This window comes from Pristis pectinata, chromosome 1 (assembly GCF_009764475.1).
Source record: "Pristis pectinata isolate sPriPec2 chromosome 1, sPriPec2.1.pri, whole genome shotgun sequence".
NCBI lineage: Eukaryota > Metazoa > Chordata > Chondrichthyes > Rhinopristiformes > Pristidae > Pristis > Pristis pectinata.
Genome location: NC_067405.1, coordinates 58,533,076 through 58,559,174, shown reverse-complemented (window position 1 = coordinate 58,559,174; position 26,099 = coordinate 58,533,076). Strand labels below are relative to the sequence as shown.

At 40.0% G+C, this 26,099-nt stretch overlaps 1 protein-coding gene across 2 annotated transcripts in view; it reads right to left on the bottom strand.

Moving 5' to 3' along the window:
• Window positions 1-1,508: 1,508 nt before the first annotated feature.
• The window catches only part of plcl1 (phospholipase C like 1), a 193,263-nt gene continuing 168,672 nt past the window's right edge, over window positions 1,509-26,099 (bottom strand). The window contains exons 3-6 of one of the 2 annotated variants that reach the window (XM_052029664.1): window positions 25,440-25,643; window positions 10,414-10,489; window positions 5,390-5,499; window positions 1,509-3,060 (exon numbers count right to left, since the gene is read on the bottom strand). In XM_052029664.1, the coding sequence (XP_051885624.1) occupies window positions 2,875-3,060; window positions 5,390-5,499; window positions 10,414-10,489; window positions 25,440-25,643 (576 nt within the window). In that variant the 3' untranslated portion in view covers window positions 1,509-2,874. Of the gene's footprint in view, window positions 3,061-3,264; window positions 3,392-5,389; window positions 5,500-10,413; window positions 10,490-25,439; window positions 25,644-26,099 lie in introns of those variants that run through there. The other variant, XM_052029672.1, reaches the window with a different exon arrangement.

The window sequence follows — 26,099 nt, the reverse complement described above, 5'->3', positions numbered from 1 at the left end:
TGGAATGATTGTTTGGGCCCCGGGATCGTGAGAAGGGGAGAGGTGAATGGATGAGTGTTACATCCCCTCTGGATGCAGGGGTTGCTTGTTTATCATACTTGTAGTAATGCAAATTCCAGACTGAATTTCTCAAATGACACAATTCCACAACACAGGGTGTCCACAACTTACACATAAAAACAGGAACACAGCATCATATAGTTCTGAATAATATAATTCCATAAAATCTAATTTCAAGGCCAAGATAGTTTAATTGAGTGTGATAAGATGATGGAAGGGAAAAGGTTTTATGTGCATTGACCAGTATTGCTTGGATATCAGGAAATAGTTCTTTTCCTGGAGAATAGTGAACCATTAGACAAATGGTGGATTTCTCATACTGCACTCCTTCAAGCAAGAACAGGGACCTGTTTTTGAGGGTGGAGTTAGGTACTGCATCAAATTCTCAGGGTCAGGGTAATCTGGATTAACTTCAATTGTCTTCATGCTGGAGTAATGAGAGGCAAATTTCCCAGATTGCTTCCCCCTGCAATACCGCCTCCCACCACCCCCCAACCAAACCTCCTGTCAGCCTGACTTTTTCATCTGACCCAGGAAAGCGCATGGGTGCAAAGTATTTCTGATTGAAGTGCAAGGCATCTCAGTTGTGTAGCACAGACTGGATAAATGGACCAGAACATCATATGCAGTCTGTCATTAACTAGATCTTTCATCACACAATTATCTAATTTTGTTTTAGAAAATAGAAAGGTCAAGACCACAAAAATCTTCACAAATTGCATCAGCAACAAATAACATCAAGTTTATCCATTGGCTGACATTCACTCTGACTTCCATTGGACAACAAAGACTGGAATAAGAAAATGAAATGCTGAAAATTTCGAAATGGTCAGGCAGTATCTATAGGATGAGAAACTAAGTTAATGTTTTGGGTCAATAAAAGGTTAATGTGAAAGATCATTTCTTTTTCACTTCCCACAGATGCTGCCTGATCAGATGAATATTTCCAGCATTTTCTAATAACTGACCAGGATATGCTAGTCTAAAGGAAAAACATAACTAAAATTCCTATCATGGGTTTGGTTCAATGTCTGATAGCTTAATATAGCAATGCAGCTATTAGGCCATGAGAGGAAAAGTTTCCTACTGTATGTACACTGCATAGGTGACCCCTGTATTACAGCTGTTTAGATAATGGAAATTCGCCCTTACAGAATTCACAAATCACTGCCCAAAACTTTGAGGTATGGAATAAAATTCACTCTCATTGTAAAAGTAAATCAATAAAAAATTAATTTTTTTGTAACTCATGTTTCTTGATATGTGCAGATGATGCAGCTTTGCATTATGGAAAATCGTGATTTGAACTGTTTTCTAGGAACACCCCAACCTTCCCCCACCCCTGTAACACGGGAATTGCCTGTATTTGTAAATTTACAGTTTTTCAGTTTCATTACGGTCTATTTGTTCCTCTCATGAATAATCATGATAAACTCTTACCCTTTTGAAGAAATCATTTATTTAGAAACATAATACATAAGTAAAAGGTCAGCTTCTGCAAACTTCAAAATGTTGTTTTAGCATCAGACAACATCTGAAAAATAATTCATGCAATCTATTTTCCAATTTGAATTTCTTTTTCTTTTGAAGACATGCACTGAAATTTGTTTCTGCTTCAGTCAAAATACTTAAATTCACTTTGCTGAGCTTAACAATGAAAAGCAGCAAGCTATTTCACCACTGGATGTATTAATCATGTTCTCACACGTTGTCCACATGTCCAGTAAGGGTAACTGGATAGTGCAAACCAAGACCAATTTTACCCACACGAGGCGCTGGCTGAGGTAGGCTATTGGAGAACCAACCAAGAATCAAACCAAGGTTCTTTTTGATTCCTGTACGACTCAGGCAGCCAACTGGTTAAGCCACTGAGGGATATGCAAATTTCTAGGGGTAACCAGGGTGCCTGAAAATAAATTGAAGGATGTACAGCATTGCAAATGGTTCCTTTCCTCAACATTTCAGGAGAATAGTATCATTTAAGGAGCAGGTACAACAGTATCATTTAAGAAGCACTTGAATAGGTACATGGAGGGGCAGGGCTTAGAGGGATATGGGCCAAATGCAGGAAATTGGGACTAGCTGAGTGGGCACCGTGGTCGGCATGGACTCATTGGGCCAAAGGGTCTGTATCCATGCTGTAGTGCTCTATGACAAACTGGAAATTTTATTGTTACAATTTGTATTTGTCAAAAGGCAACGACCCTACTCCACTTGGCTAGTAAATTCAACTTCCTGCTTTGTTTTGGTAAAAGTCTTTGTTAAGAATTAATATTGATGTTTTCTGAAGTTTCAAAACTCTATTCCATTTTTCAAATGTTTACAATTTTGACACAAACCTCAACCTACATAACAAACATTTAAAAATAAAGCAATATTTCGTACAATGTCTTCACAGCAGAAAAATATTATAACGCAAAACACTAAATGTACAGTACAATATTCTTGTTCACATTAAAATGTATTTAAAAGCAGTTATCTATATAACTTATCAAAGAAAAATATAAAGAAAAGTGCATGCCAATTGTGATTTTGCAGTCTGTGCTGCCTTTGTTTTAAATGAGCTGCAAATGCAAGATCAAAGGCAGTTACAGGAATGTTAGAAATATCACATTAATATGATTTTCCTTGAACTATTTTATTGTGGTATATACCATAAAACTTGGTGCTTTAAATAGTTAGTGCTGTATTTTCAAATGCTGTATAAAGGTTCTGATAGTATGTTCAGTATCATCCACGGGAATAAATTGGTTGTTATCTCCAAACAGCAAAAATTTTGACTCCATAATCAAGCCACTGTGACTTGTTTAGGAACTAAGTAAGTGTTCGATTCTCCTCTCCATTTTCTTTCTCCTGTATTGCCTGAAGACTTTGTTTGGAATTCACCTCTGCACTTTCACTTCCTGACTTGCTCAGTCCACATGAGATACAAGCAGCATGAATCTGTTTCATGTTCTCCAGCACCTCATTCTTAGCATTTTTCAGTAAATCTCCCTGGCCCTGCATACGTCAAAGGATTATGGTTATATGGATTCACTAGTATCTTAAGATATTTATAAACATATTCATCTGCCAAGTTTGCTCCAAAAAGTTATTAATATATTTTAACCCCAGCCAAAATATAAAAAACAATATCTAGCAACACTTATATAAAACAAGAGCCTTGAGGAAAGAAAAAGGCATCTCTATTTTCAATTTTCTGTTAAACTTCCATTCTTGCTTTTAAGTCATTTTATATCAAAACACAACTTGGAAATACTTCAGGATGACATTTCTGGCATTCAGCAAGAATGACACGACCTATGTTCCTCCAAACGTGATGGTTCAAAGCCTAAGGGTTAATTGGGTGAGAACATTTTATGAACAGAGCTTCATTTCAAAATGTTTGCAACAAGTATCCAAAAGCACTGTCTTCATATATGCACCATTTTTATCAAACTGATTAATTGTTTACATCAATTTCCAGTGTATTTTGGGGGAAAATGTTTAACCAAGTTAGCTAGTTTGTTAAAAAAGCATATGCAAGGTATCCAACACATATATACATCAATGGTAAATTGTTATGGGGACAGTGCAGATCACTCTTCTGTTTAAAGCTTGTTACAATGTGCATATCCTAATGAAAATGGGTGAACCTAAATCAAATATTGGACTGCCCCACAAAATTCTGATTCTGCTACAGTTAATTTCCCACACTCAGATATTACCACTGAAGTGCAAGGTTGGCATTGTCTGCCAACAGCGATATAAAATTGGCTAAAAAGGCATGGGTCTCAATTATGGGTTCTAATAGACGTCTGATCGACATACAGAAGTGCATGGCTTTTACCAGTCTTCTGTGAACTGAGCAGAAAGAGAATGGGAAGGTTTTCTGCATGACTCTCCACTGCTTCTCTTTCACAGATGACCTGCCATACTGCTGGCTCAGCAATAGGTTAAGTTTCCCCATAATCACGTCACACATCATATCTATGTGAGCCCAATAACAGCACTGGGCTATTTTATCCATTACTTTTTAACCACCAATCAAAAGTGACTTTTGAGTTGGCATATGCTGCTTTAAATTTAAGAATTTACATTTTCAATCGTCTGCAACCTAGCAATTTGACCTATGTGGAATTTTCTGTGCCCACTATATTATTTTTCTTCAGTGTTTGAATCCATCATACCTTACATGAAGAACATACAAATATTCTGACCTTGTAAAATTGAGTATTATCCCCAGTTTAATCAACTTCTTAATGCAGAATCTGATGAAGGGTCTTCAAGCTAAAATGTTAACTGTTGCTCTTTCTACAGATGTTGCCTGTTCTACTGACTGTTTCCACTATTTTCTATTTTATTTCAGATCTTCAGTGTTTTGATTATTAATTATTATTTAGAACTACTAGTCCCCCTGTATCTAAAGGTAAATTACATGGATTGCATTTTTCCACTTCTGGATTCTTTGTCAGTTTTTTTGTTAATATTCAATAAGATCAAGGATACGGTGCTGTAGAATAAAGAAGTCGCAACTTCAGCCATCCTGAGTCCATTAAACCACAAGCAGATAATAGACAAAGTTCCCTTTTCTCTGTCACAATAACATGCTTCATCTAATCTCAAACCTTTGAAATTGTACTCCTTAAATCAAAGTCCAGCACAGTTATAGACAGAACTTCCTCTTGTCAAAGACTGTCAAAGTACTTTGGGGGCAGGGCCTAGGAGTATGCTGAATGAAGCATGGTTACTGCTGAGGCCTTACTCTGTCTGGCCAGATGGCTGAGGGATGGAGAGGAAGGATAATTGGACCCAAACAACTACAGAAAATGTGTGAGTGTGGGGAGAGGAGAGAGGAGTCGGGGGAGGGAGGGAGGAGAAATGGATGGCAGACTAGCACAAATCTTTGAGTGTTATGTGCATACAGTTGTTCAGATGGATAGCTGGGAGGGTGCCATCTTAGAAGGTGAGCAAGAAGTGAACTGAAAATAAGTAAAGACATTTAAGTATTTCAAAACAGCAATGATTTGAGAAATTAGCACCCAGATCCAAAAGGCTTAACTTTAACCTAATAGGATTGAATCAAACATCATTTATTTTTACACGTTTCATTATAGAAGAAAAAAGGAAAATATATTCTGGCTTCCATTTTGTGCCGTAATTTTCCTTTTTTCACCCTTACTGCCAATCTAGTTAATATAATTTTGTCCTTGTAAAAAAACTCTAAATTACAATTACACCATGAAATTTTCAGGTGTTCACAATGAAAAGAACCAATATTCAGTTTGTTACATATTAGACATGATTATTTAAGGTATTCACCAAACTGCTTATCTAGTTATTACTATACCTTCAATACAGTGATATTCCATGCGAAACTTTCAAATGCTCTATTTAACTTAGTTCCCTTTAATCCCTCTTTTTTCCCTAAATTATGAAGGTCCTCATGAAACTGAAGTCCTGTGGAAGACATCAGAACATGTAAAACATATTAGAGGCATACAAGTATATACTATTATTGCTTTTTGAGATACCAACAAAATAATCAAACTTTGAATTGCTTGGGATGAGTAAGTGGTAATTTTATTACATAAATTTAAAAAGAATGAATGTAATTTCTCATTTTAAACAAAGGATACAGTATAGTATATTTGGTTCACATCAAAACTCCGTAAGTTAAAGTATTAATAAATTAGGTTGTAACAGTGGAAGGATCCGCATTCCCTACATTTTCCATTTATCGCACAGGCCTTTCTCTTGAGTTTCTGATGCTAAATTATGGGTAATTTCTCTGCTGTGACCTCATGTTCACAAGAAAATCAACTGACACTGCTTAGATTAATTGCACATAGCGATGTCCTATCTGAGAACTGACTTTCGTAACATGAGTCCGTTATGGAGTTGCACATAGAACCCCAAAAGGAATGTCCTTGGCACTAGTACCTAATCTCCGCTGTGTATGATGTTCATTCATATTTTGTATTTTACTATGGAGGCTCAGCCTTTAATATGCCCCAATACAGGTAACAAGAACAAAGTGGGCTAGAAGCCAGTACACAAGATTTTCTCCAAGCATATTAGTCTCGTTACATTTCAGATGGAATGGGCTAAACGAGAAATTGTCTTCAAGACATTACACCTTAGGCACTGAACACCTTTGTCTCCCTCTGGCATTGATCCTCCATGTAGTTCCTGCACCTTGTATGGTACCTTCAATCCATGCTAAAGATTTTCTGATGCACTGTAAGCAGCAGATGCCTGATAATGTACATAACTTACAGTGCCTTAGCACATAGCAATCATGCCAAAGCACTATAAATTATGTCAGCATATAGATTCACGTGGAATCCCTGGATGTCTTCCATACAAATAGGTCTATTATTAGCCCCAACAATCTTCACTAAACATTTTACAGATAAAGTAGAAAGAGTGTGGAGCAAAGTAAAGAAACCAACAAGGGCAACCTTATTGACTGACAATGCCGTCATTTCCCGATTGGCTAATTAAGAGCATGGCCAATGGTCTGAAGGGAAATGGATGACTTAGATGATGAGAAATAGGAAAAGGGAATGTTGGTCATCTCATTTTGGAAGGATTATGATTACCTCCATTGTGTTCACTGACTCCAAGGATCAGAAATTCCCACTTGTGTGTTGTCAATGGATGTAGTGTCAAAAGGATTAATAAATACACAGCATAAACTTGCATCTTAATCATGTCTTATAACAAATTGTTCCAAGGGGTTCCATTGTAGCAGCATCATACAAAATCTGATATCAAGCCACTCAAGACAATATAAGGTCAGATGTCCAAAGTCTTGGTTAAGATAGATTTTAAATAGTGTCTAAAAGGAGTGGAAAGAGGAGAGGTTTAGGGAAGAAATTCCAGAACTTGGAACCCAGGCTACTGAAGGAAAATCCACTATTGCTGGAACAATGATAATTGGGGATCCACGGGAGGGTGCAAGACAGGAGGAGCTTTGAAATATTGGAGTTAATGAGCTCCTCGATCTCTTGGTCATCCTCATCAAACCAGTCCCCTGGTTCCTCTCAGTAGAGAAGCTTAGAGTTGCTTTTTATGGAGTGGACGCTCTGCATTTTCTGCTTGCTGGGAGTCAACAAGTTGTCTGTGAAACATTGTCAGAGAAGAGCTACCTTTGTGAGGTTCTTCAGGGTTTCAACAATGATCTTCTTGCATTTCTGTAGATGCCGATGTATAGGGCCAGGTTGATGGATATAATTAAGCGGATTAAGAGTGGTCAGTCTAATGCTCATTGATACTTTTGCAGATATCTTTGCAGATCCTTGCTCAGACAATGATACAACCTAAGAGGTGCCAGTATTTTGTCAGGTTCTGCTGCATGGTATTAATGCTCATGTGTCTGAACACACACAGGTGCACGCACACACGCGCGTGCACACACCCATGCACTCAAACACAGGTGCTCTTTACTACTGCCTTCCTCCTCGCTCCTCACCATCTCACCCACCCTCTCACCTACACTCTGGTCTCCAGCTCCTTATCCCCACTGCATATCCAGCCCCATTCTCAGCCCTGGCTCAGGCCATATATCTGACCCATCATCTCAGCCCCTGGCTCTGCTCGCACACCTCATTCCATTCTCCATCCCACACTCAAGAGTCACACCCCACATTTTCCATATTTCATAATGACACAGAGGTCCACCAAGTGTATACCAGCTCCCAGAGCAATTCCATCAATCCCATTTCCCCACTTTTTTTCCTGTAGTCCATTCTCTCAGAAATGCCCATTAACACCCCTCCCTCCACCTTTACACTGGAAAATTTACCTAACAACCAGCGTGTCTTTGGCATGTGGGAGAGGATTGCTCATCCAGAGGGAACCCACATAGTCATGAAGAACGTGTAAACTCTCTGCAAATTGCATCAAAAGTCATAATTGAACCCAGGTCACTGGAGCTATGAGATAGCTGCACGACTTGTCCACTCACCTTGTCCATGATCCTGGCCCACCACTTCAGCCATACAGCTTCCCATGTTCAATGCCCCTTGGGTCTGGCTCACACCACCCACTTTCTCAACCCCTGCTCTGCATCTGGTCCACTTTCCCAGCCACCATCTGTAGGTACACACATGGCCCCTGCTCCTGACTCCAGCTGCACATCTGACCCATATTCCCTATCTCAGCTCTGGACACACACCTGGCCCACGTTCCTGCTGGAAGGAAGACCACAAAGACCTCAACCATGACTTTGTTCCTGGTGCGCGTGCACTGGACTTTAATCCCAGCAACCTATTCTGTGCAGCCTTACTGTCACTGCTGACCAACAAGAAGTCAAAAAGGCCACATCCTACTGATGAAAAAAATAACAAGGCCACAGGAGCAGATGATATCCCCACTGGAATTCTAAAATCCAGTGGCAAGGAGCTTCAGGCACAAATCTGCAATCTCTTTGTCCATGTTTGGGAAGAGAAGGAGATACCAGGGGACCTCAGAGATGCCATGATCACAAGCATCTTCAAGAAAAGAAACAAATTTAGCTGTGGTAACTACACAGGGAATCATTGCCAGGGTCCTCCTCAACCATCTCCTTCCATTGGTCAATGAATCTGCCCTTCTGTTCCCAGTATACAGCACCACCCTCTGACAATGAAGGTTCAAGGTGTGCTCTTGGAAAACATGGACCACTTCTCATGTTGCGGGAGCCACCTCTCAGTGGTGATGATGAAAGTCACCAATACCTTAAATGTGCAAGCATGGCCTTTAGTCAATTTTGGTAAAGGGTGTTTGAAGATCAAGACCTCAGACCTGGTACAAAGTTCACAGCACATCAGGCAGTAGTGATCTCTGTCATCTGCTACGCTTCTGAGGCTTTGACTATTGACAGTAATATTTCAATATCTAGAAAGACACCAGTAAAGCTGTCTCAGAAAAATTCCCCAAATGCATTGCAGGGATATGCCAACTTACATCAGTGTTCTCTCCCAGGCCAACATCACCAGTATTGAGGCCCTAGTTATAGCCAGTCAGCCACATCGATTATATGCCCAACACCAGGCTCCCAAAACAGATACTTTATTCCAAAACTTCTTTCAGGAAGAGATTCCCAAGCAAAAAGAGGAACAGATTCAAGGATGCTATCAAAGCCTCCTTGAAAATATGCAACATCCCCAGTGGCAGAAGGCTGCAGTAACTCAGACACACCATACCTACAAGGTCATGATGAAGGACGTTACACCTTGTTCCTAACTCAAGTTGCTCTTGCACCAATATCTTGCCATACATACATTCATCAAGTGTTTCTTCCGCAGAACTGACCTTGTTTGTTGCCAAGTACATTGCATTCAACTGATAAACCAAATCTGACACTGTCTTTATCTCTGCACAGCTCATCTCATCCAGTCTATAAATGTCTGATGTCCTCTTTATTGTGTGTTGTTTGTAGGGATGACATTGCAATCCACACTGCACACATTTATTTCCCATACACAGAGCACTGTTGTTGACAACCACAATACTTGTAATATCTAAGGCACTTAGGCTGGACTTCCACCTTGTCTTGCACTTCATGCATATCCTTCTTTCTGTTGGCTCTCCAACACCTCCAGCCTGACTCTGCCTTGCATAACAGCTGTTCCCTCAGACCAGACCCCCAACTTCCACAATAACCTGGTCTCTGATGAGCGACTCCATCAAATCTGTAAAACTGCAGTTACCTGCTTAAAGTCTGATCCCTGTCAAGAAATTAAGTAACACTGCTGGTTGCATGCAATGAAGTGGTTAAGATCTAGCGTTTCATTTCCAGTTGGGTTTCCATTTATATTCTCCAGGATCTCATATGAGGCCTTAATAGTATGGTAGAATTCCCTCCCCTTGTGACTAAAGAGACAGAATAACATTAATTCTTTCATCTGTGCTGATCTTATGCTGTAACCTGCTCATTTTTTTACATTTTTTCTCCACTGTCTCCATTCTATAGCTAAGTTACTTGCTGGAAATCCAACAGCTCGATGTCTTTACTTTTTCCATCTTGTACTGTCTTAGTTGAATCACGCATCTCACTGAGTCTTGGTGCATGTCCACACACTTTCTCAATTTTCAGGCACAGTGTCAATATTTCATAGATTCATTTATCAGCAATTCTGACACCACGTCTCAGTATCTTTCTTTAAACTACTGGAAGGGAGGTGGTAATTTCAGTTCACAAGGCAAAAGTATTTTCCAAAAACTTAAAATTGTGCAAAGCAACATTTTTTGTAGTGGCTTTATCTGTTGAGAAAGACAGATTCTGGAAGCTTCCTCTGAAGTTATGGATCAACAACATACAAGAGAATTTGGTCATGTGCTACATTTCTTAAAGTGGTAACAATGTAAATTACTTCTGTTACATACCTGACCTCTGACACTGAATAATCTGGTCATATATAGAATCTGCCATATCAATCAGGTACTTTGACTCCTGTATCACCTGTGAAAAATATAAATGAGTAAACACCAAACAACAGTAGTGCACTTCATTATACAGAGCATTCTTCTGTAACTTAAAACACCCTCAGTGCTACGACTTAAAAATCAACAGCTCCTCCCAACTCACTCCACTGTGACACAAACTTACTATCACTTAGAGCTTCATCATGTTTCTAATTCATTCACTCCATGAATGAATAGGTTGGTTACTAGAGAGTGTGTTAAAATTCCACACTACATTTAGTAGAAGTCTTTCTTCATCGCCTCCTTAACCTCTTAGAAGTCAATTGGTTTAAAAAGGTCAGTGCAGCTAATGGCATCCAAACTGAACAGCTAAGATGTCCTATTATATTTTCAACAGAAAATGTATTACAATAGGTATAAAAAGTAGCCTTTTAACTTTTTGCTTCCATTCACCTAAATCAGTGCAGGGTTAAAATTGTGCCTACTATTTTTATTTTGTGTTTGCACAGTTTGTTGAATTTATTTTTGTGATTTATTTCTGTGATTCGACTGGTGTGGAGCATAAAATGAAATCAAAACTGTAAAAAACAGGCAGCCCCAAACTATCTTGTATACATTTCAGGAAGGAATTTTGGTATAATGATTATATGCTGGTACATGCACAGGTATTTCATACCTGGTAACTATAAGTGCAACACATCACACAGAAGTTTGTTTAAAACTAAAATAAAAAAGGCTAAAAATACTCAGCGGCATCTATAGAGACTGAAGCAAAGTTACTTGCCCATAAATTAGGTTGTTTTTTATTCAGCATTACGAGATTGAAAGTCAAATTTCCTTGGAGGTGCCTTCCTGGGTCATTTTGCATTCCTTTAGAAATCCAACTGTGCATTTCTGGGGATCAATTATCCTTATACCCCTGATGCAATTTCTGTGTCAGTTACCCATAGGATTGCACCGTTCCCTATGTAACACGGCAGGGAAATTAGACTTGAAATTTTCCTGGAAGTGTCTGTTGTTGATTACTTTCAGGCAGCCATGTTTAGTAGCACAATGCTGATTCTTGATCCCTGTCAGGTCTGTGTCTTACTTTTCATCCTCCTAGCTGCTCCACACACAGCACTGATTCATTATTACAGACAAACCCCGATTCACTGATCTCACTCCCTCATTTCTCGACTCCCATCCCAGGCCTGGGCACTAACTTCATGGTCCTGCAATCCCCCAAATTCCTTGTATTCCTCCTGACTCTCATGAGGCATCTAAGATCTTCCCAAGCATCCTGATGGACATTCTGATCTCCACAACCTCCAACTGTTTCGTGCACTTTGTGACTTCATGACTCTGACCTCCCCCATTTCTCCAACCACAGGCACTGATGCTTCCAGATTCACACCACATGACCCACAAGCCCCAATCAGCCCAAACACAGAGCCGTATTAGACCAGGCTGTCCCTGTACTCTTTCCCACATCATATGGTTCGATCTGCACAATCAGAGACTCTGATCGATCCAGACGATTCTCTTGCCCTTCCTGACCTCTGGCTCCAAATAGGCCCAGTGCTGCTGGCCTTCCTGACACCTGCCATTTCCTGCACCACTGACCTCTTCAACCCAGCCTTGCTTCTGGCAGCACATTTTCATTTCATTAAGATTATAAGAGGCATAGGCAGGGCCGATAGTCAAAATCTTTTTCCCATGGTAGGGGTATCAAAAACAGGAGGGAATGGATTTAAGGTGAGAGGAAGGAGTTTTAAAGGGGATCTGAGGGAAATTTTTATTTACATCTGGAACACACTGCCAAAGGTGGTGGAATCAGATACAATTACAATGTTGAAGAGGCTTTCAGACAGACACTTAAAAAGGCAAGGCACAGTCCTAGACGTACAGATTAGGAGTTGAGGGCATGCAATGTTGGTGCCGGAAGAGTGGCGACACTTGCGGGCTGCCCCCAGCACATCCTCGGTTATGCAAAAAGACGCATTACACTGTGTGTTTCGATGTATAAGTGACTAATAATATATATAAATGGGATTAGTGAAGATGGACGAAATGGTCAGCATGGAAGTGGTAGGCCAAAGGGCCTGTTTCTGTGCTGTACAAACTCGATGACTCTAAAGAAAGGGAATAGTTACTCAATTGCACCTGCGGCCTAAGGCCTTAGATACATCTGAAATGTGCAGTGGGAGCTCACAACAGGCGTTTAAGAGGCTCTTGGATAGGTACAGGAATATCCAGAGAATGGAGGGAGGTGGATCATATGCAGACAGAAGGGATTAGGCGTTATAAGTTAGTTCAGTACAACATCATGGGCTGAAGGGCCTGTTCTGGTGCTGTATTGTTCTATGTTCCAATAGAACTCACTGATAGCCATATGCAAGGAGAGGGGGAGTGTTGAGGTTCAGGCTTTGTAGCTGGTGTCAAGTGGGGGGGGAGGGAGTGTTGAGACAGAGGACCCCTCCCCCCACCGGCTCCATTTGCCCATCATCCTCTCCCCCATCCCCCTCCCCCCCACCTCATTTGGTTCCACCTATCACCTACCAGCCTCTGTCTCACCCCTCTCACTTCTATATACCGTTATCTCCCCGGTACAATTTCAATCCTGATGCAGGATCTCGGCCCAAAGTGTCAGCCATCCCGCCGCCTCCACAGATGCTGCTTGACCTGCTGAGTTCTTCCAGCAGTTTGTTTTTTGTGCTCCAGATTCCAGTGTCTGCAGTCTCGTGTCTCCAGAATCTTTGGGCAAGTGGTTCAAGGTGATTAACTTGCATTACATTGTGCCAAAAATGCTGAGCATTTCCAGCATTTTCTGTTATTTCAGAATTTTAGGATCTGGTGTATTTTGCTTTTGTTGGTTTAAAATTGCTTTAAGCATTACAATAAGCACTCAAGATTTAGAATTTTAATCCTCGTAATGGATATACACTCAATGGTGAATTCTCTATTCAATTTGATGAAAAAAATGATTCAATATTCATGTTACATTTTGATTGTGCTTCTGGGAGAACTGACATTTGGTTATCTTTTTTTCTTATTATTTGATTTTCTAATTTAATCTCTGATATTCTTGAGGAAAAATAATTACATAGATTTGTGTTTGAAAAAGTACCAGACAAATGTTGAGCTTGAAGGATTAACTGTTGCAAGAAGCTTTAGTTTTCAATTGGATTTAATGACAACCTACAAGAATATCAAGTCCTCCGAATCACACATAAAAACCTTGGGATATAATTTAGTCCCATTTTAAACACTCTGTGCCAACTGAATAAAACAGTATTTGGCAAAGTAAAATGCTTGAGAATGCAACTAACACAACTAGTAAATAAAGTCAAAATCTCAAAATTCCAAAATTGTTCACATTTGAATCAAAACATGTGTGTCTGTTTGTAAACAAGGCACATGATTCTTTTCACTCTCAGTAAATCAGAAAATCCTTTGAAAGCCCTTACTTTAATCTGGGCAACATAATTACACTGCCCTGACCTGCCAGAACTTACATTTGGTGAATTAAACTAACATTCAAGCCCAGCAAAGGATGGCAGAGAATAATTGTACATAAGGAAAATTTTTATTAATGAATTAATAATTATTTTGTATTTGTACATAAATCCAAAAAAAAGTAAATTAAATAAACATGTTATTACGTAAAACATACTAATTTTGGCACAAGATTTTTCATACAGTTGGCTAAATTGCATCCCAAAGTTTTAAAGAATGATTAAAGGAATATCTTTTTCAAGATTGATAATTTTGGTTGTCACAAGTTAAACTAAAGTTTCTTGCAACATATAATCCTTCAACCTTTAATTTATCTGGTACTTCCCAGAACATGAAACCATTCAACTGATATTCCTCAAGAATGCCACATGAATAGACAGGAAGAACAGAATGTCAGAATTCTGAAAAAATAAAGCAGAACATGCAATTTTTCCAAAGTTCATGAAGTGTTGTTGCTGTGCTTCCTCGCATCTTTTCTAGATGTTCTGGAATGGAATTCACTAACAGAAACAGCAGCAGTGCTTCAATGCATCACTAAAATGCCCACTCTTTGGTTCGCCAAAGCCACTTTTAGGAAATTATTCTTCTCCAGTTTATATGAAGTCATTGGTTCAAATCTTGATTCTCATAAGGCTGTTTTCCTGGAAAACTGGTTAACGTCTCTGAAGGCTGCAATTTCAGGTTCCCACTGCAAATTCCATTATGCATGACTTCTCTCCCCAAAGTATTATTCTGTTTCACACTTAGTTTTCAAATTCTAAAGGAAAATTAGAGTACTTCTGGGGCATGAAGCATAAAGATTTAAATGGCAAATATTAGATTAGTTTATTGTCATATACACCAGGATACAATGAAATTCACTGTTTGCATAAAGCTCACAATGTAAACAGTATAAGTGGTAAGAATAAATACAACTTTAAATACAAAGACAAGCACAAAACAGCAGAATGGTGCAAAGATTGCAGTGCAATCTGAAATAGTGCAAAAAAATAAAGTAACAATAGCAGAATAACTGAGAGAGGTAGAGTTAAGAGTACAAGAATGTGGCAGCACCACCAGGAAGGGGGTGTGAAAGGTGTTAGGTTTAGACGTCTGATAGCAGTGAGGAAGTAGCTTGAGTTCCTGTATCTTCTCCAAGAACATAGAAGAGAGAAAAAGGTGGCAGGTATCCTTGACGATACTGTTAGCCTTCCTAAAGCAACGCAACGTGAAGATGGATTGGATGGAAGGAAATAACGAGCCTGTGATGGACTGGGCTGTGTTTACCATTCTCTGCATGTTCAGTCAGTCAAGAGTAGCCACTGCAGGCTAAGATACAACCCGTCAGAATACTTTCTATAGTGCATCTGTAGAAGTTCGAGAGAATCCTCGTAGACATGCCGTGTCTTCTCAGACACTTAAGAAAGTGAATACACTGATGTGCTTTCTTGATCACCGCATCAGTGTGAAGGGACCAGGTAAGGTGGCTGGTGGTATTCAAGGCACATAGGCGTGAGGTAAGGGGGAAGGATTCTATACCAGGCACAAACTAAAATAGGGACCAAAATGTATATCCTGAAATCCCATAGGCCAATGATGTAATAATGAGGACATGGAATGCAGCTTAAACTCATCAGTCAATGCACATACTCAGCATGTCACCTATCCCACTTTGTTAAATTTGTCCCAACATTGTAGAGAGTTTATTATTGTTATGAAGGGGTTACTATCTGCCACTACACTTCTGTCCATATTTTTGAAGTGGCTGAATTGACAGGTTTTTTACTAGCCCGACCTCCATATTGCTCTACAAAAAACAAAACTTTGCAAATGCTGGAAAACTGAAAAATGAACAGAAGATGTTGGAACTATTCAGCAAGTCAGGCAGCATGGAGAAACAGAGTTAATGTTTGATGATCTTTCATCAGAATTAGTTAAAGTTAGAAAACAAGCATGTTTTAGGTTGCAGAGAAGGGGAAATACTGGAGAAAATAAAATGACATTTTTGTCTCTACACCTTTCTCCTGTCTTTGCAACTTCAGACAAAGTTGCTTTCTAACTTTGCCTAGATCTGATGAGTGATCATCAACCTGAAATGTTAACCCTACCCTGTTTCTCTCTCTAAAGCTGCCTGACCTAAAGTCAAAGTCAAAATCGAGTTTATTGTCATGTGCACAACTACATGTATACACAGGTGCAATGAAAAACTTGCTTGCAGCAATGTTACAGTTACATAGCATCAGATATACAACATTCACAAAAAATAAATTAACAACATAATTATACAAGAATGAACATAATTAGGACAAAAAAGAAACAAAGTCCATTGTAATGCGAAGTGTTTACAGTGTTGCTGTACAGGAAGTCCCCGGGTTATGAACGAGTTCCGTTTTTGAGTCTGTTCGTAACCCGATTTTGTATGTAACTCGGAACAGTGTCCGCACATGCGCACTTGGGCCAGGGATCGCGGCCGTGCACGTGCACTTGGGCCGGGGATTGCGGCCACGCATGGCCCCAGCCGCACATACGCACTTGGCCCGGGGTTGGGCCAAAGGTGTACCGCCCCATGGTAGGATCGGGGGCCGGGCCCGCTTACGAACCGACCATGAAGGTTGGTTTGTAAGTACAGGCGTTCATAAGTCGGGCGTTTGTAAGTCGGGGACTTCCTGTACTGAGGTAGTGATTAGGGTTGTGCAGGTTGGTTCAAGAACCGAATGGTTGAAGGGAAGTAGCTGTTCTTGAACCTGGGGCTTCAGGCTTCTGTACCTCCTGCCAGATAGTAGCTGCAAGAAGGTGGCATGGCTTGGATGGTGATCTTTGGTGATAGATGTTGCCTTCTTGAGGCAGCATCTTCTTATGTTCCTGTGCAGTTGAATTGCTGTACCAGACCATGATGCAACCAGTCAGGATACTTTCAACAGTACATCTGTAGAAGTTTGTTCACGTTCGGTGACATGCCAAACCTCCTTAACCTTCTGAGAAAGTAAAGACACTGGCATGCCTTCCTTGTGATTGCATCTAAGTGCTAGGCCCAGGACAGGTCAGCTGATATGTTAACACTCAGGAATTTAAAGCTGCTGACTCTCTCCACCACTGATCCCCCAATGTAGACTGGTGCATGTTTGCCCTCCTTCCCCTTCCTCTTCCTGAAATCAACAATCAGCTCTTTAATTTTACTGACATTGAGCGAGTGATTATTGTCACAGCACCACTCAACCAGGTGTCCTATCTCGCTCTGGTAAGCTGAATCATCACCACATGGGATTTGTCCAACAATAGTGGTGTCGTTGGTGAATTTGTATTTGTACCTGCTGAATATTTCAAGCATCTCCTGTTTCTATTGCTCTATGTGAAGTTGGGTAACACTGCAGATATTCTTTTAAGTTGCTCAATAGTTCTAACTCATATCCTGGTAAATAAGGAAGATTAAGGCTTCTGTATCAAACTTTGTGTCTCAAAACTTACTTGTTGCAATTTGCACAGTGCTGAAAGGATTGGTCAGCAATACTCAAACATCAAGTGACATAAGGATTTCTGAGGGTCAGCCTTGGGGGCAGTTAATAAATGTGAATCCTGCTGCATTTTTGAAGATGGAAAGAAAACTTGGAATTTTGATGTCTTGGTAAATGTAATAATCCCAAATAGGGGCTTTGTTGTCTTAAAAGCATGAATATCCATTTTCCAGAAATTACCAATAGGAACTTTGGAGTGGAGTAATTCAACCAACTTTGAGTGGAATAATTAAACCTGGTGGCATGAATGACCATAGAGCTCTGTATCAAACAAAGTGTGCACTTATCCAATCAGCTATCAGCGAGGGAAATTTCAGTCATTCTTGAATAAATCAAATTTAAAAACAAGCATTTTTTGTTCTCACAGAATTCTGTCACTGGAGAGTGCAAGTAAGAAATAACTTGCCTAACTCCAGGAAAGTACACTTACTGTTTGCTGACAACAAGACGTTATTATTTCCTAGCAACAAACAATCTGCTGGAGGAACTTAGTGAGTCAGGCAGTATCTTGCTGCTTGGCCCGCAGAGTTTCTCCAGCAGCTTGTTTGTTGCTCCAGATTCCAACATCTGCAGTCTCTTGTGTCCCCATACTATTTCCCAGTAATGGAAATATCTGCTGTCCATCAGAGATCTGTCTTCTGCGCCACAGATCTGGAAAAGTTTTGGGGAGTCAGAAAGTGAATCACTCACTGTAGGATGCCCTGTCTCTTGGCCTGTCTTGTATTTTTCATATTCATATTGCTGGTATGATTAAGTGTCTGGTCAGTAGTGACCTGTATGTTGTCCATGAGGTACTCAGTGATGGTTAAACTCTATACTGATGGAGGTGGTCATTGCCTGGCATTTGCGAGGCACGCATATTACTTGCCACTAATCAACCCATGCTTGAATGCTGAGAAGACACAAGCTGCTTCATCTTCTGAGAAGTTGCAAACGGAATTAAATACTGTGCAATAATTGACAAATGTTCCCACTTCTGATCTTATAACAGAAGGGAAGTCATTGATGATGGAGATTGAGATGATTGGGGCTTGGATCTTTTTTGAGAATCTTACTTTTGTGCTGTATGCACTAACGAGTCAGGCCTGGGAGGTGTTGGCAATAATTTTCTATTTCACACCTGGCGAGCAATTTAACAACGTGCGTAATCTATAAATGGAGGAGTTCAATGCTATAGGATTTAAAAACCATGCAAATTCTTTTCTTCAAGAGGGCAGCGAGTCTTTGGAACTCTCTTCCTCAAAAAGCCGTGAATATTTTTAATGTAGTTTCTTGCTAAACAAGTGGCTGTAAAGTTAGCAGAAGTAGGTAAGAAAACACTGTTGTTGTTGCACTCAGACCAGATTTTGTCATGATTTTATTAAATGATGGACCAACCATGAGGAGGTGATTGCCCTACCCCAGCTCCTACTTGGTATAATTACATGCCAATTGTTACGGACTCAGTGAAAGTCCCTTTAAGATAGAGAGTGTGTGTGTATGTGTGTGTGGGGCGTGCTTACGTCAATAGAAGATAAAGGACGTAATGACGTTGTTGAAGAAGTAAGAAGAAGAAGAAGGAGAGAGAGAGAGAAGGGAGAGAGACACCAGCCTGCTTGTTTTCTCTATCGATGGATGAGAAACAATAACTGTGTTTGCCACTGAAATCCATGTATGGAAGTTGGAAGTAATCCGGTGGAGTTCACTTTGTTGCTGACCTGTAGAAGGAAACAGGTATTTGTGTGTGGACGACCACGGTTCGGATGCTTTTCGGGGTGAGGAAGTCACTACCGAGTAAACACTGAAGTGTCGTTTGGGTTCCATCGTGGAACATTTGGATTTCGTATGTACTCTCTCTATGTTTTTCTACATCTACATCTTATCTTCAGACAACGGTGGTTGTTGAAGAAGCCCTTGCTCATGTTCCACCTTATGGCTTGCGGAACTGAACTTTAAGAACCATTCTGGAACTGGGACTTTTGGACTTTGTCACACACACACACACACACGACGAGTTTAATTTTGGGGTTAACGTTCGAGGTTTAACATTTTTGAATTCTAACATACTAACATTTTTACTTTTATTTTACGTATTATCATAAGTAGTGATTAATAAAATAGTTTTTAACACTAAATCATGCTCAGTGTGTTTCTTTTGTTGCTGGTTCGTGACAAAATATTTGCACTGTAAACAAGCCTTCTCTCACCTTATATCATCTCACAACATATCATTCTATTTCTTTCTCTCTCAACTAGTCATCCAACTACCACAATAAGGTATTATTATTTTGAGAACAAGATTTTTTTTCTAAATAGGCAACTTTAATATAAACTGGGAAAATTCAAGAAGCTTGGAGTCAGAGTTGGTGGATGTAGTGTCAAGTTACCACAAGAGTTCCTAGTAATCTTGACCTGGTAATTGATAATAATCCTAAAAATGTATGAGAAAAATGCCTAGAGATTCTAAAGTGCATAGAAAATACATTGCAATGGTGCACCATGCCACCAGTGCCAGATTCACACAGGGCCACAGCAGAGCAATTCCACTCTATGCGACGGTTGCTCAGCAGTGATGGTCATTTAACTTCAAGTGAAGGAAGCCTTCCTCCAGTTCAGGCATTCTTTTTGATTCAAGGCCCATGAAGTTCCTAAAGCATGTGTGCACATTTTAATGTTGCAGGAGCAATGTCAAAAGTGCACTGCACCTTGATTGATATCGCTGCTGGAGGCACAGTAGCCTCTGTGTGTAGGCACGTCAGTTTCCCATGCTGCACTATAAGGATCACATTTGTGCTTTGAATCTATTGTGTGCCACATAAAAAGGCTACACAAAAGAACTTCCAGCCCATAAGAATTTGTAGTTCCCCTGAGGGTATACTGAAGGATAATATGTAAAATATTCTGCAAATCAGAAATACCCAGACCACCAGCCAGACACAGAAAATAAAGTGAGTAAAGTGAGCAAACAACTAAGTGTAAGGTCATTCAAGACTAGAACTAGTGACACAGTTTAAAACCAGCAATAAGATAATTATGGGAACACCATGAGTTTCTGATCACCTGTCATTTTAATTCCTGATCCTACTCCTACTTTGACCTCTCTGTCCTCGGTCTATTACAGTGTCCTAATGGAGTTCTATTTAAACTGGAGACCAGCAGCTTATATTTCAAAAAAAGCAATTTACAACCTCTGGCTCAATATTAAGTTCAACAATTTCAGGTGATAGTTAGTACTCCCATCTTTTGGTCAGCAGTTGTTGTCATGACTTTACTGCTGCCACTTGACCAATCCTTTACTTTATTCAGCCTTGCAGAATCTTTCCTTTCATCTTTCCTGCCTTTCACTATATTTTAGGCCTTCCTTTTTATTCAATCTTACCCTCCCCCTTTCTTTACTTCTGCATTATTAAAACCCTGATAAGACAACCTGAACCATTAATGCCGGCAAATTGGATCACATTGCACTTCTTTTCCATGACATGGGATTAAAAATTGTAAATTGCATTTGCAACCATTTCCTGGTTGAATCATGGGAATCAGGAAATTTGACCAAGCTCTACTTTTTGTGAGTCACCCTTGTAACCAAGACTGATTTCTGCATCAAGGACACAAAAAATGACACAATTCCACATGCAACACTCTTTCTGGAGCATTGCAGGGGAACTTGGACCATGTCTTCCAGGGGGCATCAATGCCAGGCATTCCTGAGACAGTAAAGTCTTAAAACTGCAATGCCAAACTGGGAGACCTGCAAGGCAAGTAAAATACTTATCTTCATCCTTGGACGGTCATACTTCACTGAAACAACAGTGCCTGCAAACAACCCTCATGTCCAGCCTGTGTCCTGAACCCCTGCTCCACACCCTCCTGAACTCTGCGATCATCCCTCCCTTTGCTGCAACTCTCAACCCCCGCCACTCTGTCCCAACATCTTTACGCCAGCTCTGTCACTGAATTTACCACCATAAATTCCACAATGGCTTCTGTCCCTGATCCCAAGCCTATAACGTGCTGGCATCACTGATCCAAATCCACTAATCCTCTGCCATTTGCTGGGCTCCTATTTCCTCCACCCTGACAACATGTGCCACCACTTCCCCAATCACACTTGAGAAGGTTGCCACTGAGAAGAGTGCTATTAATGCCGGGAAGTCTTGATTCAAGGCCACCTCAATCCCCTCTCCTGAACCCAGTGCTGGAAGGGAATTGGCTGGCATATTCTCAAAGGCTATTTGAAGTCACTTGTATGCCATTATAGTGTGATCGTGCATTAAAATTTGTAGGCATATCTGTTTTGCTCTCTTCATAGATGCAAACTTATTTGTTGAGTATTTACAGTATTTTCTCAGATGTATAATTCAATCTGTGAAGAAAAGGAGTACTAAGGTTCTGTTGCATTCTATTCTACCTGGCCTACTCAGCATGCTCTAAGACAGAAACCAAAAGCCTGTGTTAAATGCCATAAAATTGTGAGGTTACTGCCATTCAAATAACATCATAGATTACTGAATATTACAGCCATCTAGATTATCTCACCAATTATACACTTAATCCCTTTTCAGTACTAATATTTTCAATTGTTAAATTATTGCAGTTAACAGATGACCCAATTCTCTCTGCTCCCAAACTGTTTTCCTTCTCACCTGTTATGAGTGGCTAACAGTTACCCTTTCTGTTTAACTAATTTGTAGATTTGTATCTACACCCTCTACAATTATTTTTCCCCTATATTCTTTCCTCCTGTCTAATTCTAAGCATTTCCCTGTTGGAACAACTTTCCTTTAATAAAAAAGAAAAAAAAAGAAAATGCAAATTAAAATGGAAAATGTCAGGGATACATAGCAGACTACCAGCATCTGAAATGAGAAAAGACAGTTTCAAATAGATTCTTCATCAAAAAAAAACAAAATATCTTTGTTCTTTTTCAGTGCTGTACTTTAAGAACTTATTTTCTTTAATTCCTTCACACTTGTTTCCCATGACCATTCCTGGAATGTTTCCAGTCTTTCCACGAATTTATAAGATAAAATACTATTTTGTTTACTCTCAAGGTCAATAGGTTGTTTCATCAACTTCCTAGTTAATTTTTTAATCCACTAAAGCATCATCAAGAGGAAACAAAAGCTCTCCAAGATGGTCAAGAGTCCTTCTCCCCAAGGTAGAAATGTCAAATACTAGAGAGCATAACTTCAAGGTGAGAGGGGAAAATTTAAAGGAGATTTACAAGGTAAGTTTTTTTTCACACAGAGAGTGGTAGGTGCCTGGAACACTTTGACAAGTACATAAACAGGCAGGGAATGGAGCGATATAGACCACGTGCAGGCAAATGGGATTAGTCTGGATTCGCATCATGGTCGGCACAAAGGGCCTGTTCCTGTGCTGTTCTGTTCTCTGGCCTCTCCCAAAAGCTCAGAGACCTAGGATAGCACAACATTTATTTGAGCCATGCAACTGATCAAAAAAAAGCAGATCACTGAATGTCACTGTGGTCTCAATGGTAACAAGCTTTCTAAAACCACCCTCATAAGTCTTTTCTGGATCCTCTCTCATACTTTCATACCCTTTCTATAATGAGGGGACCAGAATTGAATGCAATGAGGCCAGACCAGTATTATGTGAAGGTTCAGCATGATTTCTCTGCTTTTCTACTCTTTGCCTCTATCGATAAAGCCTACTTATGCCTTATTAATTGCTTTATCAGCCTGTTCCGTCACTTACAATGATTTATACACGTATGCCCCCAGGACTCTCTGCTCCTACACCTCTTTTAGAACCACATCCTTTTTTCTATATTGGTTCTTCTCATTTTTCCTCACAAAATGTATCACCTTACATTGCATTAAACTTCTTCTGCCATGTGTCAGCCCATTCCACCAGCCTATTTCCTGTTGCAATTTATCACTATTACTTTTGCAGTTTACAATACTGCTACGTCTTCGGGTAATCTGCAAATTTAGAAATTGTGGCTTCTCTCCCAAGTCTAGGACATTAATGTCAGTCAAAAAAGCAATAATCCCAACACCAAGTGCTGGGGAATGTCACTGTTCACTTTCCTCCAGGCTGAAAATAACTATTCATCATGATCCTGTGATATCTGTTACCTAGCCAACTTTGTATCCATGCTTGCAGTGTTCCTTTTATGCCATGCCATTGCTGATAAGTCTATTATGTGGCACCTTATCAAAAATCTAGAAGTGCATGTACACCACAATGAATGCATTACCTTCATCAAATCTCTCTGTTACCTCATCAAAAAATCTGATCAAACTGCTTGAATAAGATTTGTCCATGCTGGCTTGCCTTAATTAATCCATGCCCGTCCAGATGACTTTTAGTCCTGTCCCAGATCAATGTTTGCAAAAGCTTTCCCACCACTGAGGTTAAACTGACTGCTCTATAGTTACTGGACTTTTATTGTCTTTCCATTCTCTCTCTCTCTCTCTTTCACCATTCCTCTATCCTTGTTCCTTCACTGCCCCTCTTCCCACACTCCTCGTTCACCAAGATACTCTTTCTCTCACTCAGCTTTCTACTTTTATTGTCCATCTCATCTCTCCTTTCTTTTCCTTTCACCATGACTCCCTTCCCCCTCTCTTTCACTCTTGCTCTACCACCTAACTTTTTGTTTTTGCCGACCCTCTTCGCCCTCTCTCTCGCCACCCGCCCTCCCCATCCTTTCTCTATCCCTTTATCAAGATCCTCTATCCCTTCCCTTTCACTGTCCCTATTTGCTCTCTCTTCTTTCACTGTTCCTTCTAATCCCCCCTCTTATTCTTTTGGCCATCCCACTATCTCCCCCATTCAATCCATCTGTTCTCCTTCCAATCCTTTATCCTTTCGATCTCTTCTTTCACTATTCCTCTCTTTCTCAGTTCACTCTTTTCCTCTGCTCTGCTTCCAACCACTCTTTGTCTCTTTCACTATCCTCTTCACTTACTTTCTCCCCCACATCAAGACCTTTTATGCTCTCCCTCATTTTCCTCTCTGCATTTTCTTTCTCCATACCAACTGTCCCCTCACACCATCCCTCTGTCCTCCTCGGTCTCCACTGAGACCCGCTCTCCCCTTTCACAAAGACCATCTTCCCTTTCTCCTTTCTTTGTTCCTCCCTTCTCCCTCTCACTTCCACTGTCCCTTCTCCTCCTCCTCCCAATTCATTGAGCCTCCTCTCCTCTCACTTATTCTCCACTCTCACTGAGACTCTTTCTCTCTCTCTCTCCTCTCGTTTCACCATTCCTCCATCTCCTCTTCCTCTTTTCAGTCAAACAGGAGGTCAAATGCCTGTGCATCTCTCCTCTTACTGTACTGCTGGAATCCCTGCTGAGCATGACACAACTTATGGAACAGGGTCATCACTGTCAATTTTATCTTTGTGTTTCTAGCAGTTTAAGATATTTTAATAATTTACACGTAATACAATTATACACATCTGATTATGAGAGACATCTAAAAAAAAGTTCAAAAAGCATTAACAGTGGCAACCAGTCAAAAGTCCATCGGATTATTCCCAGGCCAGGGCCTCAAGATTAACTACCTGAGGCCTAATCGTTGTTTGTAGCTCACTGTGCTTCATGGAGTAGCTACAGCAATCAAACTTCCTGGTCATTTGATCCCACAGATCCTCATGGAGTAGCCATGGCAATCAAGCTTCCTGGTCAGTTGGTCCCACAGATCCTCATGGAGTAGCCATGGCAGTCAAGCTTTCCGCTCTCACCTTAAATCTATGCCCTCTAGTTTTTGGTTCCCTTTCCCTGGGAAAAAGACTGTGTGCATTTACCTTATCTACAGCCCTCATGATTTTATACACCTCAATAAGGTCACCCCTCATTCTCCGACCTTCCAATGAATAAAGTCCTACCAAAAATAAATCTTTTCTGCACTCTTCTGGTATTCTGGAAAATAACTGCATTTTTTTCACACAAATAACATTATGCAAATACTTAAATGATCAATATTTGTAAAATATGTAAAGCATATGAATGTTCTTTGGTTTGCATATTGAAAATAAAACATGCCTACCAGGTCATATGATGAAAGAACCTTCCTTTGTATATCGTTTAGCGTCCCTAGGGGCTCCAAACAGGGATACCGGTTCTTCATGTTGAGCGTTACTACAGAAGTGTTGTCACCGTTCAGTAATCTTGATGACAGGGTTAGTACACACTGAGACAGATTGGCAGTGGGAGCTAATCCACATATTTCCTTAAGGGAGACTATAGCATTCTGTACAGAAAAAAAAGTGAAACAATAACCAAGCAAGCAGTCAAGACGTATTGAGCCATTTTATAAACACTACAACAGTTTCACAAAACAAGAAATACAGTTTGCTAGGAGAGTGAGAAAATGTTCTTAAAATAAATTCAGTGAATTATTGCAATTGCAAACTGAAAAAGAGCGACCAATGTCCTAACAAAAAGGGCTGTTTATCAATGTTTGTACCTATGCAATAAATATAATAATCAAGTCCTATAGCTCTTTCTTGATAAGCAACGGGGTGCATGCAATGTGTACCAATTCAGATTACATTACCAAAAATAATTCTACTCAGACTCTTATCATTTGTAAGGTTAGCAACTTCCAAACTTCCTTAAATAACTCATAAAAATCTCCACAAAAATTTTAAGAACACATTTTTAAGCAATGTTGTACTCAATTTCGACTGAAGTCAGCTTGTTAATG